Genomic DNA, 22,549 nt, shown 5'->3' with positions numbered 1-22,549 from the left:
CTCGAGTATCCGGTTATGATCACGTTTTTTGAATATCCTGGATTGAGTGTCCATGTAAACACAGTATCCTGGATAAGCCATGAGTTATGAGAAGTTATGAGAAACCGGGATACTCTCACTGGGTTTTTTTGAGAGTATGTGGCATGTAGATGCAGTATCCAGATTACTCAAAACTGGTTCCACTCTGAGCATGTGCGAACTCAAGTAACAGATACAGCAGAAACAGCCACTTTCCCAAAACGACTCAAACTTCTACCAGGACTTTTAAAGTAATATTGCTGGTTTTCAGATACTAGAATGTGGACCAGATTTCCCTGTAATTTTGATCAATGACATGACCTTAGAACTCGCTATATTAGAACAACAATATGCGTTTAACAATATTAATTTTCCTCATCTGCATTAAATATGATTGGTGTATAGAATGTTGTGATGTCCTCTGAAACCCAGCGATATGGTTTGGTAGGTTAATAGCACATTTGACTTGATGATGATAACAGAGCTCCAGAGGCTTATGTTCTGACTTGAATGTATATCTTTTAGTTGTTAGTAGCCGCTCTAAATATCCAGGACACTATGATGGCGCATGATTATCATGGAATCAAAGTCATGGAATTTTGTAAATTCAATGAAAGTTTTAGAAAAGTTATGAAATTTTAGTATTACTTTCACGCCACTACAGCATTAGTTGTTACGTAGTTAGTTAGTTATCATGAGGCTAATATAATTATTTCCGAATGTATGCGCCTTTTGTTGACAGCATTTTGAATGCTAAAAACTATAATACCAAACCATAAGGTGAGTGGAAAGGGTTAACATTTCATATTGAACTCTAAAACTATGATCAGTTCTACACGTGTAGGTGCTGTAAAGTCATTTAAAATTCACTTTAGGTCATGAAAAAGTCATGGCAAAGTTTTGAAATTTTGTCAGTGAAAAAGAGTGGAAACCCTGAACCAGGATAAGGCTCATGACCAGGATACTCGTGCACATGTGAACACACTCACATTTACATGGCCATTAAAATCAAATAATCAGATAACCTTGTAGTATGTGATGTGGTTTTTGGTGTGTGTACATGCTCAAGAGAAGTGTGATCATCAAAAACATCCTCTGACATGTGTCAGTGATTCAGTGGACTGTTTTGTATTACTGTATTTGGAAGACCAAGTAGAATGTTTAACTGTCTCTTTCAATCTTTAGCGATTTATCTTTCATTTTTGTCTTTGCCAGATTAGTCAGTAATTTTTTGCAGAGTTGTCCTTGTCTCGGCCATGAATGATCAGAAATCAGATCACTGACATCAGATGTAATTGTTGTTGTCGTATTATTTCAATAAAACTCCAGAATCAGATCAAGCAAATATATAATTATAATTTTTTATAACTTTTTTTTTTTTCCCCCCATTTATAGGTGCACTGTGTAACTTTTCTGGTGGAAAGTTCATCAAACGCTTGTCTCCATTTGGACGTCATTGCTTTGTCTGGAATGTTTCACAGTATGGCATTAACCAGACCAAGTTAGGGGTAAGATCTGGGACAAGCAACCCCGCTCACAGTCAGAATGCCTGTTTTTCAAGGTATTTTTGAGCTATAAAACCAACTGTGATTGAATAAATGTGATGTAGAGATGTTTAATGTCACACTGTGGAACATTCCAGGCAAAGCAATGACATAACCATAGAAACAAGCAGGTGATGGACCCCCAACCAAAAAGTTACATAATGCACCTTCAAAGTACTGATGTTTTCTTTTCTATATATTGTTGGTATCACAATAACATTGTATTAGACTTCACTGAATCAACTGTACTCCCTCTACTGTTGGACTGAAGTATTACCTCATCCTATTAACAACATTGTCCCCTTGCATTTGGCAGCCCATCATGAACTACAATCCGTGGATGCTGCTCTACTTCATTTCCTTCCTGCTCATCGTGGCCTTCTTCGTGCTCAACATGTTCGTGGGCGTGGTGGTGGAGAACTTCCACAAGTGCCGGCGCCACCAGGAGGCCGAGGAGGCAAAACGCAGGGAGGAGAAGAGACTGAAACGGCTGGAGAAAAAGAGACGGAGTAAGGAGAAGGAGCTAGCTGGTCGGTAGTCTTTCCACATCTTTCTGAGTCCTGCTTGAACCGAGCTTGAGCTTGAATTTTTTTTTATTTAATTTTCAAATTTTTGATTTAGTTTTTGCCTTTTTTGATTTCGCCGAATCGGGAAGAACGCAGTTAGCAAGCTTCAGTAGTTGCTGCGGTAGAACCCTCAACCCCAACGGGCTTCCCAACGTTCTTCTTACGCTGCAAAATAAGAATGTCTATATTCGTTATAATGAATTTTTACTAATCTTGTTACTGAGTAGTTTGAACTAGATTTATTTAGTTAAAAGTAAATGATTATTTTGATTTGTTTCTGCTTGTTTCTGGTTATGTTTTTGCCTTATCACGAGAAGGTTTCAGCAGTAGTCATCTGGACACTGTTTTTACAATCAAGACATTGTGGCTTGATTGCAAAAACAGTGAAAAAAGTTTCAGAGGTAGTGGTAGTCATCTGGACACTGGACACTGTTTTTGCAATCAAGACATGTTTGTTGTGATTGCAAAAACAGTGTCCAGATGACTACCTCTGAAACTTTTTGAATAATGGACCACTCTTGGACAAATGAGGAAAAACACAGTCTCTTCTCAAGCAAAATTATTCAACAATTTCATAAAAACCTTTTATTTACCATGCTAAAAATATGTCTTTGCATTGATATGAAATTATATATATTTGATAAAAAACTAAAATTATAATGAAACCAGTGAAAATATTGCCCCATTTATTTATTTTTTTTAATCTATAGACGTATTAACTAAATAACTCCAGTCAAATCGACTCAAAACAAGATTCTGAATGTCCATCATTTTAACTAACACAGATATTCAGTTTTTTGCAGCGTAATTTCTTTGGCGTTCCATTGGTCACTCGCTCTGTTCTGCAAATATTTACGAAAGCTTTTTTACATTCTACTTTTCAGAATTTTGGGTGTAAAAGAGCTTCCGTAGACAGATTTGCCGAGCTAGAACGGTCGACCACGTGGTTAGCCTCTCGCTACCTAGCTAGCATTGCTTGGTTTACCTTAGCGGTTGGGATGGCCCTCTGAGCATGGTGCATGGTCCTGGTTTTTAGAGCTAGACGGAGGATGATTTCATTGAACATTTTGGGATTTGTTGATGTAGACTTAACTCCTCCGCTCACCTCTTTGTGCATGCGGGTTAGTACAACCGAAGGAGGAGGAATAGCGCACAATTTAGCGAGCTTTTTCCCGATGTATCGCTAGCAGTTCGGCCATCTTGTGCTCCTCTCCTTCAGTTGTATAGGCGTGGTACAAAATGCTTGTTTTTTCCTTTTTTTTAATTCTTATTTTTCTTCTTTCCACTGCCTCCTATACCTAATACTTAACGCTGGCATCTCAAGTGAAGCTAGCGTTCCAACATTCTTGAATTCTCTCATCCAATTTGCTGAAGGAGCAGTGGACCTTTTTGATTTTGAAATTATTTTGTCCTTTTTTGAAAAACGTATTTTTTAACCTGACAATGCAATGTTTTCTTGAGAAATACAGATTTTTATTTTTTTTTCCTTTTAGGCGGCGATCACAGGATTGTATCTTTATTTCCAAAGGCTTACACACCAACACTTTCACAACTAACTTTCTTGGAAGTCCGTTTTTGGTTTTCCAGAATTCTTGTCATTTTTTTAAAAAGTTCTTTCCCTGGGGTTTTTGATGTACCAGGATATAATTTTTTGTTTACCTAATAAGAGGCAGATGCATGTTGTGTAGACTTGGTGTTCTTGGTGATTGGAGGCTACTTACTGGATTGATAGTTTCTGGATAAGGTTGTAGGAATGGACTCAGAACTGTTGGAAAGACACGCAGGAACACAAAACCAGCCTAACTTTCCATTGCTTCCTTCTGGCCTTACCCCATCCCTCTTTCCCTCTTTCTCTCTCTTCGACTCTCTCGTTCTATTAACTTCTCTTTCATCCACTGTTAATTTTGGCAAGAAATTATGTTTTAGTTTTACACTTGACTTAAGTTCTATTTAGTTTTAGTGATTTTGCCCAAGGATTTCCAAACATTTATACTAGTTTAGTAATTTCAGCAAATTCTCAAAACATTTAGTTAAATAAAAAAGTAGAATAGTCTTATAATGAAGCACTGTTTACCTCTGTATGTGGTGTGACACAATTCGGTTGTTAGCTGTTACAGTATTAAAAGGGAGCTCTGTAACTTTTCTGGTTGCCTCTTGTTGCTTAATTATCTCCGAGAAGATGTAGCTTTGCATGGAATTTTCCACAGTATGGCATTAAACTTGTCTGTCAAATTCAATGAACCAAACATGCAACATAATTAAAATTCTCCAGCAAAGGTAGCCCTGACTAAGCAACAAGATCCGCGATGCCCACTGCTCCTGATAAGATGGTCCAGGATTGAAGGATGGGTCAAATGCAGAGGGCACATTTCCCATTGACTTTTGTCCATAAATAAATTCCTGATCCTAATTCCTATTCCTAATAAAATCCACTCCATATTCTCTCCTATAACTGTCAGCCTCGGTGAGCTTCATTTGACTGGAGCTGAACGCTACAGGTGACGTCACACTCCCTTAGTCGACTTGTTTATACAGTCTATGACCTCAACTGTAACTAATAACAAATACTGTCAAAACCTAAAGCCCAGTTTATGGTTGTGCGCCAAATTGTCTGCATCACGACGGAGAGTGTGCGTCGTCTTGAACCCCCTTCGCAGAGTGTCTGTCGACTGACGTGCACCTCTGAAATTTTGTAACTACGCGTTGAACTGACACAGACAGCAAGGGAAAGAGCTGCAGACAATAAGGGTTGTGATTGGTCCTCTCTACATTCGTTTTACATACATTTCTGGTACTCTGCTTTCCTGCTTCATTTTGTAAACATGGACACCATTTTTAAATCCAATCCTCCTAGTGTTGTGGCGGTGAATTACTTTGTGCCGCGTAGACCTCAACGCAGAACCTTAAATCAAAAGCGATGGCGACAAGGGGACGGTGGCAGTGTGCATTGAGTTGATGCGGAACTATAATGCCTTTACTCTGCTCCATGGGCAAGTCTAAAGCCATACTGTGGAATATTAAAGGCAAAGCAAGACCTCCACCTGAAAAGTTACTTCATTTCTTTGAACTAAATTTTTGTTTGTCACCACACATTTTGTTTCTAGTTGACCATATCTGTACATCTAGTCATAGGTTTAGTTGTTGTCCCCCAAAAATGAAATTCAGAAAAAAAAAAAAAGAAAAAGAAAAATCCTACAACAGACTATCCAGTTCCACAAAATGAACGCTCCTTTCTGCTCCTCTCCTCTCTTGCTTCTTGCTTTCTGCTTGCCGCGCAACTAACTGGCTTTCATCCCTCTAGATATTATGATCCCGGGGGTGAGTTGGGCCCTATCAGACGGCACACTCAAAGGTACAGAGCATGTTCTGTGTGTCCAGTTTTTGAACAAATAGTACCCACGTTTATTTTTTATATTTTAATTTTCAACCACCAAACCACCCAACCAACCACCACCGGCCACGACCACCCTCCATGGGGGCTAGGGGCCGCTCTTCTCCCAGTCTAGCCTTACCACGCGGGGGTAGGGCCCATCAGCTATCGCCCATCAGCTCGCAGTCAGACCGAGCCATGCTGTGCTGTTTTATCTGTTGTGGGGTTGTCTTCTCACTGGTTCATCCACTGTCCACGCTGCACCGCTCACACCATGATGTACCGTAGACTACCTCAAATGTCAAGACAGTGGGTCAGGAGCTTTGTCGGTTGCAGTTGGTCTATGAAAAGCAAGAGCAGTTTGTTGAAGCAGTTGATGAAGTTGTCTCTTTCTTAAGATTTCTTATTCAGTTCTGAAAAAGCTACTACCAATAACGGTGTGTCTAAATACCTTTTAGATATTTAGACACACTGTAAACAACTAGGATGGGGCTCGTCGACTTGTAGCTCCCCGAAGGATTGGAATTATACATATTACACTGAATAATTCAATTTTGTTTCATCAGGTCACATAATTACATTTGTAAACTTTAAATGCATAACTTTGTGCTCTAACAAATGGATAATGGTTTATGTTCTAATTGTACCCCATCTGAGGCTTGTTGTTGCTGTTTTATCAACTGATGTCAGCTAACGTAAGTCAAAATGTTGGGGTGTCATTTGCATAACCTCTATATCTTTGAATTTCCTTCGGGATAATAAAGTATCTGTCTAAAGGCTGCCACACACTGCAGGATTTTTCGGTCTTAAAACGATTTTTAAATGTGCAACCAAAAGCACACAACACTGACATGAGGAGAATCTTTTGAGACTTAAAATCTCCGCTCGCAAAGACTGCAGCGAGATATGTCTGCGAATCACAGGATATAAAGTTGTGAGCTTGATTGCATCACCTGTTTCCTGTCTAGAGTAAAACGAACTTGCTTTGAGACTCTTAAGATTCTTGAGTGTTCAAAAGATTAGAGCACTGTGAGTTTGCATCTTGAGCCTCTGTGTCCATCACTCCTCTGCCCCGATGCTCTGGTTTATTGTCTGTTGCCGTAGCGTTGCTGATGTTTGGTGGTTATGATCTGACAGAGCAGCTCAGAGTCACACTGACACCACAAACATGAGGAGCACAGCAGCTTCAAAATCGCTTACGAAGACACAGACTCGAGTCACCCCTCCCTGAACTTGGGGAGAAGCAAATCGCACCCAAAATCGGGCAAATTCTCCTGTAGTGTGTTGCGACCTTAATCAAATCATCTGAACCTGACTGAATATATAGATGGACATAACTAGCCACCACATTCCAAATGGGAAGTGAGCTTTGGCGCAAAATGGTTCCATCAGAGTCTAATTCCAGTTCTCTTTCTATTGAAAAAGAGTCACCCTTCTCTCTGTAGCTTCTGACTTTGTTATTTTTGTTGGTTTAAACCCACTCAACTCTGTGAATCAATATATGAACATTAACAACAGACTTATCCAGTGCCTTCATTCCCTGAGGTAGATGCTAGTGTTATCAGCAGACTTGACTGACAGCTATCGCGCCATGTAACTATGCACTCGCGCCCTGCCAAACCAGCAGTGCAAGCAGAGAAGGATGAGTGCCTTCAACATTGGCCTGTAACGATAACAGATTTTGCTGGATGATTAGGCTAGTGGTGTCGATGGAGTATGGGTTTATGTCGACTGCTGGGGCTCGTTGTTTGCGCGATCGCCTGCATTTGACGCATGTGGGCCGTTGAGACGTATCCCACTCATTCGTGTTGATTTGGCTGTTGATCGTGACTTGTTTGGTCACAAAGCGATGAACTGTTTTGGTGCTCTGACAGTTAGTGTTGCGGTTTCATGTTCAGCGTCCCGTTCTGTACTGCGCGCGCATTCACTGTGTTGATGATCAAGTAATCCGTCTATACATCTGTGCCGACATGTTTGTTCAAGCATCATTATGGTAAGGAAACAAGAGGAGTCAGAGAGCGATAGAAGCCTTTTGACATTCAAGAGAAAGAGAGCGATGAGGAAAACAAACAAGCATCCAAATAGAAATAATTGCGGCCAGAAAAGTTATCGAGCTTGTTAAAAGTTATCGTTCGATTAACTGATTTAGTGATTATCGTTACAGGCCTACTTCTCCTACGCTCCTGATTGGCTCTTGGTTGCTATGATATACACACTTGGATTTCCAAATATGGTCCCTGCTTGCAAATTAGCCACTATAACAGCAAGCCTCAATTGGCTTCATTTGACTGAAACCAAACACTATGGGTGGCGTCATACTCCCTCAGTCCACTTCTATCGAACAGACTATGATCTGGACAGAAGTAAATTACTTAAAACTGATGCAATGTAGTTTTGCCAAAGATATTTCACATTATTTAATCCAACGCTTTTACTATACAGCGAGCAACAACAACAAACAAAAACAACAAATCAGTCACAGAAGAAGTCAAAAGTTTCATAAGTTTGGTTGCCATGAACCATATTACCCCTTTATAACCTTTAACAGTAATATTTTCCGTTATGAACCGATTTAATTATTGAAAATAAAACAGCCACAAGTCCCCCATTGAGTTTAGCAATACTCAAAGTACATAATATTCTTTCTGCTCTTTCATAAATGTGCATTACAGGATACTTGGAGGAAAGAGAAAACCCTCTTTGCCAAATTTCATTGAATTTTTACCACATGGCCTTTATGTTTGTGCCAAATGGTGTTTCTAAAGGCTCTGATTTGGTGCTGGTGGTTGCAGAGTGGACAGTTAAATGTCTTAGGGTTAAAGATCTTGGTGTTGTTTTGAAACACACTTGGACATGGTGGTTATGCAGGACCATGGAGTATTTGAATGTTGTTTTAACCCCTTACAATGCCGGTCTATTTATCCTAAAATGTCAGAATACGAAATGAAGCTGTTTCTGAACCCTTTGTAGCACAAACACATGGCTGGGTTGAGGTTCTGATTTCAAATTTTGCCTGAACTGGAATAGAATTAGAATAGGTATAGCTGGAAATGATCTGACAAACAGTAGATTGAGCAGTCAAAGCCGAGGTATACTGCATCTTTCTTACATTGAGCTTTATGGACTTGTAGTTAGACAAAAAAGTTCAGACAAAATTCATTTAAAAGTCCTCTTAGGCTACGTTCAGACTGCAGGGCTTAATGCTCAATTCAGATTTTTTTGTGAAATCAGATTTTTTTGCGAGGTCGTTCACATTTCCAATTAAATGCGACTTGTATGTGATCTCCAATGTGAATTTTAAATGCCCCGAAAGTGTCCCGCATGCATATTGGAGGACACAACCGCATTTTTACGGACGTGTTTACGGAAGTCGCCTAAACGCTCGGCTTGTCTCCCAAAATACGGTCCAGTTCTTTGTAAAATGGACAGGTTACACATCCACGGCCATTTCGTTTGTTTGAGTCTTTAGCCTCTTTGCATTTGGTTCGCAGGCTCTTTATTTTTTTGTTGACTTTGGAGCCAGAACCATCTGTTGCCGCACTCTGACATTTCTTTGGCAATCATTTCAAAAACCGCCCAGTTCCGATAAGACCCCTCCAATTTGACCTGAATCTAGCGGTCCCCCCAAATATGAATAAACTTACTAACCTCGCTTTCCCTCCATTGACTAGACTCCGAGCCTGACTTATAGGTGGGATGAATGTGACCTGACAGTTCAGACTGAAGTCGCATGTAAAAAGATCGGATATGTATCGGTTTTAGCACCACACATCCAAGTGACCTGGGTCGCATTTGAAAAAATCAGATCTGTGTCGTTCAGACTGTCATTAAAAGATCCAATACAGGTCACATAGGGGCGGAAAAAATTGGATTTGGGTCAGTTAAGGCTGCAGTTTGAACGTAGCCTTAGATTCTTCCCAGGATGGTGGATCTGACTGAAAATAAATGGGCTACAGATTTCCATTCATGTTTCACACGTCCAAGAGATCGAGAGTTCACATTTATCAGTAGCTGGAGAAACAAGAATTAATTAAGAAAAAAGTTCAAGAGCCCTTATCAGCCCCCTCGGAATTTTTAACATATATTTTTGAACTTTATGTGATTGTAATAATTATCTTTACTTACCAAGATCTGAACGAAGTAGCGAAAACTTTAAACCAAATTATAATGTATTGTTTTTTTCTCTTCAAATTATGATTCCATTTAGTTTGAACACTTTAAGGACAAAGTTCGCTCGTACTATCATCCATTTGAGAAACAAGGGAGAGGAGTATTTTACTGTAGAGTGTGGAACAGTAAAGTACAGTAGACTGAAGTGAACTAGAATACAATTTCCCTTCAGAGCACCATCACAACACAATCTGCGTGCATCTCGCTAATGAAACTACTGCTCATCACATCAGGTTTATCAAGTTATAAACAGTTTTGTATCATGTTTTTGTATATTATTGAGGATTGTCATGTGGGAGTATGCGTGACGTAGGCTTGTGGGTTGAGGATTGCACAGAATCTTGCAGCTAACCGTAAGGAGGGCTCAAATAGTATAGTATTCAGTAACACGTAATCTAACCACAGCAGGCCTACTGTATAGTTATCTAGCTTTGTTTACATCCACATGAATGACGTCAAAGTCTGTCAGCTCGAGTTCAGTCCACATTCCTGCCGCTCTGAGCCCACTCTGTCTCCTCACAGTTGTGGTGAGCTGGAGGACATCTTCTGTGCCGTCACTGGTTTGTTTGTGCTGTCTCTGGATAAACTTCCTGAATCACAGCCACTCGAGAACAGAAAAAAAACAAAAACAACTACAACAATGACATCTGAATAGACCCGGCCCCACAGCCCAGGAATAATACTGATTGAAGGGCTCATGCTAAACTTAAAGGTCCCCAATGTGACTTTTCTAGTGGAGGGTTCGCCACCTGATTGTCTCCATGGAGATTTAATCACAACATGATAAAATTAGTATCTGGCACCCTCTGCTGGCTAAAGCATTTAACATAGTGAAGGCAATGTGAATAGTGACAAAGTCGGCAATACGGTAAACGAGAATGCGCTTTAAAAAAAACTAAGGAGCACATCCTGCAGAAGATGAGCACTGCCACATAACACAGAGCAGTGAAACAGAATCATGAGCTCTTGAGATGTGAAAGAGACAGAGTGTTTCTGGGTGGGAAGAACAACAGTTTTTGGTGAATATTATTGTCCTGGCTCATAACAGATTGATGTAGCTCTCTGGATGGACTTCTACACATTTATCATTGTGGAATTGCTCTCGCTGAAAGAGATCAGGACCTATGGGGATATTCAACATGACATTAGAGATACAGAGACCTTCTATAAGGACCCTTAGAGGGAGATTCTATAGGGACATCATATAGAGACCTTCTATAGGGACATTCTAGACCACAGGTGTCAAACATGCAGCCCGGGGGCCAGATCCGGCCCTCCAAGACCTTCAATCTTGCCATTGGCTGATTTTCTACTAAAATATTTTATTATATTTTCTATTAAAATCTTGTTAATTTTCTGTGGTGTTTATCACAGCAGCAGCATCTCCAGCGTCCTCTGTACATGGCCCCTTCCACCAGAGAGCAGCACAAATGAAGACTTGTCTCTTTCCAAACGCTCTTAAAGGACGATCGTTTTGACTGTTGACTGTGCAAAATGTCAAAAATGAGAAAGTGGAGCCGAGTGCAGGATTTTCCAAGAAAAACTGACCTATTCCTATTTGCATACAAGTTAATGTTAAAACATTGTGTTGAAACTGCATCTTTTCTCAAGTTTCAGGTTGTTCATAATATTATAATATTTTGTAAAAGTAAGAGTTCATCAATTAAAACAAGATTTCTGTAATAGATTTGTGTTTCTCTGCACAAATATTTGAACTTATTGTTATTTTTGGGGTTTATATGCCATGAGTTTTCTGATCCGGCCCCTTTAGGATCAAAGTAGGTTGGATACGGCCCCCGGGCCAAACTGAGTTTGACACCCCTGTTCTAGACGGTGGTTCTATAGGGATATTGTATAGAGACATTTTGTATGGACATTATATAGAGACATAGTAGAGGGACATTCTAGAGGGAGGTTCTATAGGCACATTATATAGGGACATTCTATAGGGAGATTATATAGGGACATTTTAGAGGGAGGTTATATAGGAACATTATATAGAGATATTCTAAAGGTACATTATATACAGACCTATAGGGACATTCTAGAGGGAGGTTCTATAGGGACATATAGACACCTTCTATAGGGAGGTTATATAGGGACATTATAGACAGACCTACAGGGACATTGTAAAGAAACGTTCTAAAGGGGCATTGTGTAGGGATATTATATAGGAATTTTCTATAGGGAAAATAATGTCCCTATAGAAAGGGACGTTCTAGAAGGACATTTTATAGGGACGTTATGTAGAAACCTTCTATAGGGATGTTGTAGAGGGAGCTTTTATAGGGATGTTCTATAGGAACATTAAATAGGGATGTTCTAGAAGGACATTCTCAAGGGAGGTTCTATAGGGACATTATATAGAGACATTCTGTAAGGATATTACATGCAGACCTATAGGGACATTCTAGAGGAAGGTTCTAGAGGGACATTATATAGAGAATATATATAGGGGCGTTCTGTAGGGACATTATATAGGGATGTTCTAGAAGGATAGTCTAGAAGGAGGTTCTATAAGGACATTATATAGAGACGTTCTATATGGACATTATATTCAGACCTTCTATAGGGACGCTTTAGAGGAAAGTTCTATAGGGACATTATATAAAGACGTTCTATAGGTACATTCTGTAGGGACATTATATAGGGACATTTTATAAGCATGTTCTGTAGGGACATTATATAGGAACGTTCTATAGTGACATTATACAGGGACATTCTATCGGGTCATTATATAGGAATGTCCTAGAGGGACATTATATAGACACCTTTTATAGAGACATTATATAGCCACCTTCTATAGGGACAGTCTAAAGGGAGGTTCTATAGGGACGCTCTTTAGGCATGTTTTAAATATCACAGCAGCAGAACAAGCCAAAAATCTCACTTTGGATAAGTCCAGTTGATAGAAAAGCACAGGCATATTTCACTTCACAGACGTACATCAGTCGGGTCACCGTGTTTGTTTTGGTTTGTTTAGAAGTTTCATCTTTAGCCTCCGCCCACACCACAATGCTGCTCTGTGATTGGTCCATTCTCCGTCCCACCAGCGGCCAGGCCTTATTGCACCAGCAGGGGCATGCCAAGATGATCACAAATATCATGAAAATCCATCTTGATACGCAATGAGCTCTGTGTGCGTCGAAAAAGAATTTCCCCTCAGGGATAATATAGTCTAATGTCTAAAGTCTAGGTTAGAGCATTAAACCGCTGTGAAAAAGCAGTCAGTTGTGCTTATTATGGGACCTTAAGTGTCTGTCTGTGCAGTGTTTATCTAGCTAAGTATCTGCTTATTGAGATATCATCTTGTAAGTTTAGCCTTAGTTGCTTTCTTTTGTGCAAATGTGTACTGTATGTGTTGAAGTGAACAGATGGTGCGGCACAACTTGTAAAATATGCAGTATCTTCCTTCTCTCTCTTTTGTACTCTCTGGCTCTCTACATCTTTCTCTCTCTCTCTCTGTTTTTCTGGATGTCTTTCTACCTTAAGGCATAACTGTGTAGTTTTGATTTGAGCCCAATGGTAATTCCAGTGTGTCGCGGCGGTGGTAAACAAACAGGAGAAAAGGCAGTGGAGTGATTGGCACATTTGGCTCGGGGACATGACAGCAGAGAAAATGGAGCTGTGTTCGTGTGAAAAAGTGGACTTTCGGGGAACATGCAAAAAGCTCTATCTGAGTGTTGGCCAAAAAAGTCTCCTGGAAGCTAGCTGCAGCGTTTGTTTACTTTGTACCATTTGTAGTACATTGGGCATTAGTGTACCGTAGAGGATAAGTTACAATCATTTCAAAATGCACCCAGGGTTTCCAGAATACCATGGCTACTATCATCCTTATTTGGGATTATAATTTAAATATAGTGCATATGGCATACTTTATATCATCATATTTAAGATTTTATTTTTTTAAAATTGTTACTTATAGTTGTAGTTTGTGTTTATAGTGTGCTTAATAATTTTAATTCATAATTTTACGTCATGGTTGGACATGGACAGCAGATAACTAGAGGTGATTCCATAATAACCGTTACCTAGCAACCATAATGTTGACCAAAATTAAAAATGTAGGGGCGGCGCTTCGAATCTGTTTTTGGAGATAGAATTGCAAAGAAATGTAACTTTAACATATAACTTATCTCCATAGGTTTATAGGTTTTGAATAGCGGTTTTATCATATTCAATTGGGACTAAACTCCTAAACTTCTTAAATAACAGTGTGATTAGTTTAAGTCTAACAGGTATTCACACTTCAGACTCCGCCCCCAGCAGCCTGGTGTTTGTATCAGAAACACCAGGAGGTTCTATAGGGACATTCTATAAGCACCTTTTTGAGGGACGTTCTAAAGCAGGGGTGGGCTGTTATTTTGCCATGGGACCACATGAGAAATGGAAAATCTTGTGGAGGGCAGGGCCAAAATGCTTAATTCTGCAAAATATTAATTGCATTTCTTTATTTAAAAAAAAAAAAAAAAGAAAGAAAGAAATAGTATTGTTTTGATGAGCTGGTCAAAGAGTTTATGTTATGACTAAGCAATGAAAAAGTGAGGTTGCCTCATGAGGTAAAATGACAAAATATTAGGGATGCAACAATACCCAAGTCTCACGATACGATACTGTCACGGTATGAACCTCGCGGTACGATATTTATGGTGGGAAAGCTCACGATATGGTGGAGAGGCTCATGATTAGGGATGTAACAATATCCAAATCTTTCGGTATGATATTTTCACGATATACATCTCACTGTACGATATTAATTGAGATATTTTGTGATGGAACAAAACTATTAATATGCTACTTTTTTCCTCTTAAAATGCCTTGACAAGACTCAATCCAAATAACTAAGACTTAAAAGTGTTTAGAACTGTTATTTCTTCTTGTAGTTTGCACTGAAATGGAGCAAAGGATCATGGTCTATGTAGTTCTCTTTGTCTTTTTTTAGCTATTGCTGCACCATAACTCTTCATTTAAGCAAAGAGAATTGTAATTTGATATATTGTGATGGTCCACGATATTATTGTGAGAACTTTAACAGTACGATATCATGATATTTCGGTTATTGTTACATCCCTTTAAAATATGTTTATTTTGTAATTCCAAATGAGCTTTAACGGTCGGTCTGAGTCAACCAAAGAGCCGTATGTGTCCCGGGAGATGTACAATGCCCATGTCTGACCTAAAAATGTCACAACGGCAGAACAAGCCAGAAATTTCAGTTTCAGTTTAAATCCAGTTGACATAAAAGCACAAACATTTTTCACTCCACAGATGTATGTCAATCGGGTTGGCATGTTTGTATCAGAAACACCAGGATGCGTGATGTCACATAGTACTTGAAATTGCAGTAGCCAGTGGAGACAGCACATAATCAGTTTTTTGACAAGAACAGTAGGCAAAGCGATCCAAACTTTACACTACTGTTAGTTAAAAGTGGATTTGGTGTTTAGTTCCACTTTAAATGAACTCAGTCTTAGTATGTTGTTGTAGTGTTTGTGTGACTCGCACAGTTGCTGGTGCGGCCGTCCTCTGAGGTAGTGCCATGTAACAGATGGTTCCTCACTTTCACACACACTGCATGGGTCAGCCTCCACATGAACTCAGCCTGATTTATATTCTCATCACAGGCTCCTCGCGCCACACAGCAGAACATGGAGCAAATCTGAAAACATCCAGGGACCAGGAGGTATTCCCCAGTCGAGTGACAGGTTTTACCCCGGACCTCCCGATGGAACAAGCCCAGTTTAACTCTTATCGTTATCTTTTACTTTATGTACGGTCGCTCTGCTCTTTGGACCGCTGTCTCTGTAAAGGAATTGGTTCTCCATCAACCTACCTGGAAAAATAGAAGTTAAATAATAGATTTTTAAAGCCAATATCCAATATCTGTCTTGGTGCTATGGCCATGAACCTACAACCAAACAAATTGTTTTTGTGGATTTTTCTACCATGTTATAACGTTTCCTCATCAAAAACATGCCTGAAGAGGTTTTACCGATCTCTCCCAGGCCCTTTTTGAATCCTCCTTAAGGTTAGTTGTCATATTCTGTCCAAGGCTCCGCCCACAAGCCTACGTCCACCCACTCTGCTACATGACAATTCTCCATAAATACACAAAAACCTGATACAAAACTGTACACAACTTCACTAAACTGATGCGATGTGCAGTAGTTTCTTTAGCAGGATGATTGTGTTGTGATAGTGCTCTGAAGGGGGAGTGACTTAACACGGAGAGCAAAGGGAGGTGGGACTCAGGGGTAACCAATCACATCAGACTGTCCCTCCTGAGCCGACCTTCTAGCAGTAACCATATCATATCTGCTGCCCATGTCCAACCAGAAAGTAAAATTAAAGTTTAATAAATAATAATCATAAAAAGGTAAAATTTTTAGTAACATTTTAAAGTGTCCATATTACGCTATTTTCGGATTTATGTTCTAATGCCGTTTCCTCATGACAAACAGACCTGGAGTTGTGTTTTGTTTAATTCACACAGGTTTAACACACAAACCCTGAATATTTAGGCTGAGTTCTTCTCAAACAGAAAACACTCTGTTCCACCTTGTGATGTCATTGAGTAGTGAACACACTTCCCTGTGTTTAAACTCCATATACCTTCACAAGAGACATTTGGACAATTAGCAGTCTTGGAATTACCAAACTTTATAGCTACAGCTCTTCACTCCTTGGTACATCAGAAGATATTGTAGACTTTTTGTGGCAATGTCACCTGAACAATATGGTAATACAGGAAGCGCTCCACTCTGTTTTTAAACTCCATCCACCTAATTTGGATATTTTCAGTCGTCAAATTGCCAATCTCAATTTAACCAAAGGTAAAAGGTAGCTGTTAAACTACAGATTTATGACATCACAAGGTGGAACAGAGCATTTTGAGCTTGTGTGCGTGAAACAAAACACAACTCCAGGTCTGTTTTTGAGGAGGGAACTGCATTCTAACATGGCTTAAAGCTTGTATAGAGGATTTTCCCAGGAAAGAGAAGTACAGCAACTGTTTGTCCTTTTTCAAATGTTAAGCATGCATGACACCACCCCCTCCTCCACAGCTCCCTAAGTAGAAACACCTCCTCCTTACGCTAGAAATCATGTTTGTTTACAGCCAGTGCACGTTCAGAATGAATTGCTATTGAAGTGACCTGCTCAGAAGTAATTCAGCGACCAAAGCGTCAGTCTTTAGAGCCTTCATCTGATTCAGTGCACGCCATCGCTGGAAGGGATCTTCAGGAATCGCCGTAGACTAGGTTTACACTGGAACAAATCACCGTATCACCTTATCTGAAACGATCAGCGATCTACATCATTTCTGTGTCCACAAGCCTTCCCTATCCACACAGCTTTGAACATATGTGTTTACGTTTTAAAGAAGCAAAACTTAAAACCGCATGGCGAATTTGCATAAATTTGAGCGCTCAAAAAAACAGCTCACTATTGTGCGCTCAGTGGAGTCAGTGGAATATAAGTGTTCTTTCTGTGACAGAGGGATGTTCTGCTGATGGTGAGTCTGTTCTGTGCTTCTATCATGTTGGAGATGGTTCATATTAAACTTTTCAGAGATTATACGTCTGCAGGTCGTACACATAGACAGTATATATGTATGAACATATATTCTAGCCTCTTAGCGTTTTGGCGGTGAATTACTTCGCGGCGCATAGACCTACATCAGTGTAGCCGTTTTCAATCAGATTAGTGTGGACGAACATTGCATTCGCAAAGAAAATGGCTCGTCCGCACTGTGTGGCTTTAGTTTAGCTTGGCTCCTTTTCCCCTTCTTCTGCTTCTTTCAACGACCTAGAAAACTGACTTTCTTTTGCTACTAACTGGTCATGGATTCTTGTCTGTCTATGCAACAAATTTTGTGCTAACTGCAGGGAAGCTGCAATTCGAAAAAGCCGCTGAGAACCGCTGAGTTGGTCGAGTAAATGCGTGAGAGGCGTATGTAATCCCTGCCGGTGATTCAGTTACACCAGAAACGTAGGGAGTTTGAGTATCCAATAGATAAGGGAGCCTCGTTATGTATTGCCAAATGTTTATCTGGCACCACCACGTTCACAGTTGATATTTTTTCATTCTTTTGGTTAGGTCATCATAATTACAATGCTGTTGCATCTCTATAATGCTACTTTGAACTTTCATTGACAATGTGAAACAAATCCTCCATACAACCTTTAAAGCTCAAGAGTCAATTTTGCGTAATATAGGACCTTTAAACTAAACCAACTGGACAACATTGTGTACTAAAAGCGAAGATGAGATCATGGTCACCAAACGGACCCCTCCTATTTGGCTGTACTCTGAAATTCTTTCCCACAAAGTGGCTAACATGATTGCCATCTGAAATAGCAGGGCACATTTAAAGCTAATGCGTTCTGAAACATGGCGCTAATCTGTACAAAGTCTCGCTGTGCCCGTCATAAACAGGATCCCCGCTGCTTCACTTCCTCACCTTTTTATGTTACCACGGAAACTGCTTGGCCAACCACCAGAGAGAGGCCAAGGAAAAAAGCATGTTGGCAAGCCATGTAGAGATAAATGAAGCAAAATATTCATCACGTCAAACAAACATTATAACATGCAAACACGCTGACCTAATACATGCTTTGGCTAATGGTAGGACCACATGGGGCAGGTGAGCAATGAGAAAATGTTCAGTTCTACTCCAGTATCATCACGAAGGAAGAAGAAGCATCCAAAACCCACATGATCCGAGCTATAGTGATCCATATGACGCTATTTTCTGATCTATGTTAAAGGTTTTTCCTCATCACAAACAGACCTGGAGTTGTGTTTTGTTTCATTCACACATCTTTAACACAGAAACTCTGAAATTTAGGCTGAGTTCTTCTCTCAAACAGAAAACACTGATCCACCTTGTCATGTCATGTTTTATTACAAACTCCATACAGCTTTACTAGAATCATTTGGATCATTTCCAGTCTCTACTGAACTAAAGGTAAAAGGAGCTGTTAACTTGCAACTTTCATGACATGACAACGTGGACCAGAGCATTTTGAGTTTTGGAGATGTAGACAGACTAATAATAAAGGATTACTCAAACATGCATTCATCCATTTTCTTTGGCTTTAACTCATGCTGGTGTTCTGCCCCTTCAAAATGAGCTACCAGCATTCTAAATCGACAGTGACGTCTATCGATTCACGCTGTTCCGTCAAAAGCTACCTTAAGTGTTTCCTTTTACAGTTGTATAGATCCAATAAACCCTAACCCTGACCTCTCCAGTTTGACAGCATGTTTCTTTGATTTAGAGGCAGCAGGTTTGACGCTGTTTGCACACGGGGATCAGACTTTTTTACTTGTCAAATTTCTACAAATTTATATGAATATGCATAATTCATTTGGACAGTCATATTCTGCACAAATAGGGGGCTCTGACTAAAGGTAGCACATACCGACACACCAATTTAGCCATCGGATAATGCTCCCACTGCAGAATCATCATTATTCACTCACTTAAATGAATTTGGGCAGAGGTAGCTCATTTCGACAGGCCAATATCTTCTATCAAAAAAGACTCCCGCTATATAAGAGAAAGAAATGACTGGAAACACTGAAATCTTTATATTAAATAGCTTTAAATATATAATATTTAACACTAATATCGTAGGCTACAGTGTGAATTTCCTGTTGTAATATAGTCATATTTTATTTCTAAACAAAGCCTTTCTAAACAAAGTTACAACGTTTTCTACACATGGAAACAAAATAAAATATGAATGAATAAAATCAAATATTAAATCCAAAGGATTCAGTCATCTAACATAGGTATTCTGCCACAAATCTAACACACACATGTCATTGTTTACAGGTTTAACTGATTAAAACATACAATAAAATCAATATACTTTTATTGTGCACTTGTTACTCCACTCCTGCCTTGGGAGCTCAAATCAACGGCATTTAAACTGTAACTGCTTTGGGGTTGTCTTCCAGCAGACTTCCTCCAGCTCTTCCAGGGAGTGAATGAAACTAAACCCAATTCAGTGTATGTTTTTGATGAGGTAACAGCATTATAAGATGTCTTTAAGCTCACAAGAGTCAAACCATGTTCTACACAGTGGAATATGGACAACTGTACCAAGTGTACCAGTGACATTCAGAGTGAACGTGTTTTGCCAATAAGCATGAGGACACTCCTGTTTTTCCGTGTATATCCATAAATCCTCTTCACCTTGAGACCAGCAAACAGCAAACAAAGTCATTTTATAATGTATGATGCAGCCGTAATCTTTGTTGTCACTACAGGTACCAAACCTCACAGAAAACAGGATTATGAACCAGAAAAAAAGCGATGCAAATTTGTCCTACACTGACTTTTTGTAACAATATAAATCCGATGTAACCAACTGTTTTCTAGCCTGGTCAAACAAGATTATGACTACGTTCAGACTGCAGCCTGAAGTGACCCAAATCCCTTTTTTTCGCCCCTATGCGACCTGTATCTGATCTTTTAATGACGTAGATCAGATTTTTTCAAATGTGTCCTGTCTGGACCTAAAACTGACACATATCTGATCTTTTGACATACGACTTCAGGTCGCATTCATCCCACCTACAAGTGAGGCTCGGAGTCTCGTCAATGGACGGAAAGCGAGGTTAGCAACTTAATAAATTCATATTTGGGGGGATCGCAGTATTCAGGCCAAATTGGAGGGGTCTTATCGGAAACGGGCGCTTTTTGAAATGATTGCCAAAGAAATGTCTGAGCGTGGCTACAGAAATTTTATTTTATTTTTTAAAAAAAGAGCCTGCGAGCCAAATACAAGGAGACTAAAGACTCAAACAAACGAAGCGGCCGTGGATGTTTAACCTGTTGAATTTTACGAAGAACTGGACTATATTTTGGGAGACAAGTCAAGCATTTAGGCAACTTCTATAAACACTGAGTACACTCATTGCGTGTGACGTTGTCATGTCCTCCAATGTGCATGCGGGGCACTTTTGGGGCATTTAAAGTTCACACTGTAGTTCACATACAAGCCGCATTTAACTGGAAATTTGAACGACCTCGTAAAAAATTGGATTTCACAAAAAAATCAGAATTGAGCATTAAGCCCTGAAGTCTGAACGTGGCCTGTGTTTCCATTTCCATTCCAAGAGTCTGTATGGGTTCTATTCACGCTTGCGCCACAAATCCGGAAGACATTTGGAAACATGCAGATGACGACTTCTGACGGGCTCTGTTGGTGACAGTAACTCTGACAAAATCAGGGAAAACTGAGAAAATGGCCCACTTTTTTCATCTAGATGTCATTATTACCTCCGCCAAAGAGGTTATGTTTTTGCCGGCGTTTGTTTGTTTGTTTGTTTGTCTGTTAGCAACATAACTCAAAAAGTTATGGACCGATTTTGATGAAATTTTCAGGATTTGTTGGAAATGTGAAAAGGAAGAACTGATTTCATTTTGGGGATGATCCGGAAGAAATCCTGGATTCTGGTTCACTTTGAAATTTTAGTTAACATTGTGGTAAATGGGGCCAAAAATTTTGTTTCTCAATATCTCGGTTAATTATTGACCAAACCCCATGAAATTTGACTCAGGGATGGATAATGGGATCCTCTTTCATATTCCAAAGGCTGATCCGGATCTGATCCAGAAGACTGATTTTATCGCAATTTATATAAAAAATGGGGGTAGTCCTTGGCGGAGGTCTGCGCTCTCTGACTGCTTTTCTAGTTTTCTTTCTTTTTTCCTTTTACAGATTGCCTGTTAATTTGTGTATTATAATTTGTCTAACTTAATTTAAAACAAAAAGACATCATTGTAGCATTGTTTATGTTCAGCATATCAACAGTTACAACCAGCTGTAAGTGACATTGAAGACACAATTAGAGTCCCGTCCCCCGTGGAAAGCTTTGGCAGGTTGTGCTGTTGAATCCACGGTTTTATCACATGCCCAGAAGTCGTCATCCATATGTTTCCAAACGTCTTTCGGTAAACTTGAATAGAGTCTGTTGTTATCTCAAATTCTCAGAGAACAAAATCGCATAAGCCTGTAGTTTAGATCAGTGCGAATAGTGATTCTCGTCGAGTTTGTCAATTCAGATTTCAGTCTTTTTGCCAATTCTTCTGGATGTTTTTGAAATGTGAACTTTGAACAGAATCTCATTATTAAAAAGTGCACTGTGTAACTTCTATGGTGGAACAAGGGATATTAGTTCTTTGCCTGGAATGTTCCACAGTACAAAAAATAAAACATAAACATATCTCCCTTGTATTAGTTCAGTTACAGGTCTTTTATAGCTCAAAACTACCTTAAAAAACATGAATTCTTACCACGTGTAGGCTTGCTTCTCCATAGATCTGACCATTAACCTGTTTCCATTGTGATTATCAAATTCATTTCCATACTGTGAAGGCAAAACAGTGCTATCTCCATGGAGACAAGCAGGTGGAGGACCCTGAACCACAGTGCACCTTTACTCATAGAGCTTGTCAAAAAAAAAAATAAAATAAAAAAAATCCACAAATTTATGCAATATTATTCTACAAAATATATTCACAGAATTGATTGGGAGCTTCAAATGTTCCACAATATGATATTAAACAGATAAACCTTACATTTATTCAATTGCAAGCTCAAAAATACCTAGAAAAACAGAAATTCTGACTCTGACCGGTGTCGCCTCTCCACAGACCTGACCTGTAACTTGGACTGCTTTGGTTGCCATGAAGATAGAAAGGTTTTATGCCACACTGTGAAACATTCCAGACAAAGCAATAACATATTGAAGAAAAGCATTTGACAGACTCTCCACCAGAAAATTACACAATGCACAATTTTAAATACAATGTCAAAATCCAAAGCTTCTCTTCACGCAATCTGCAATTTAACAAAAGGGTTCTT

General features: G+C 39.4%; 1 protein-coding gene across 1 annotated transcript in view; it reads left to right on the top strand.

Moving 5' to 3' along the window:
• Positions 1-22,549, top strand: part of cacna1g (calcium channel, voltage-dependent, T type, alpha 1G subunit) — a 634,394-nt gene that overhangs the window by 538,345 nt on the left and 73,500 nt on the right. The window contains 2 exon segments of the mRNA XM_055150510.1: positions 1,879-2,071; positions 5,430-5,480. Of these exon segments, the coding sequence (XP_055006485.1) occupies positions 1,879-2,071; positions 5,430-5,480 (244 nt within the window).

This window comes from Boleophthalmus pectinirostris, unplaced genomic scaffold (genome assembly GCF_026225935.1).
Source record: "Boleophthalmus pectinirostris isolate CB_2022bp ecotype Guang Dong unplaced genomic scaffold, ASM2622593v1 HiC_scaffold_14, whole genome shotgun sequence".
Classification (NCBI taxonomy): Eukaryota; Metazoa; Chordata; class Actinopteri; order Gobiiformes; family Gobiidae; genus Boleophthalmus; species Boleophthalmus pectinirostris.
Note: the sequence above shows the minus strand (reverse complement) of the source record. Positions and strands in the feature narration are given on the sequence as shown.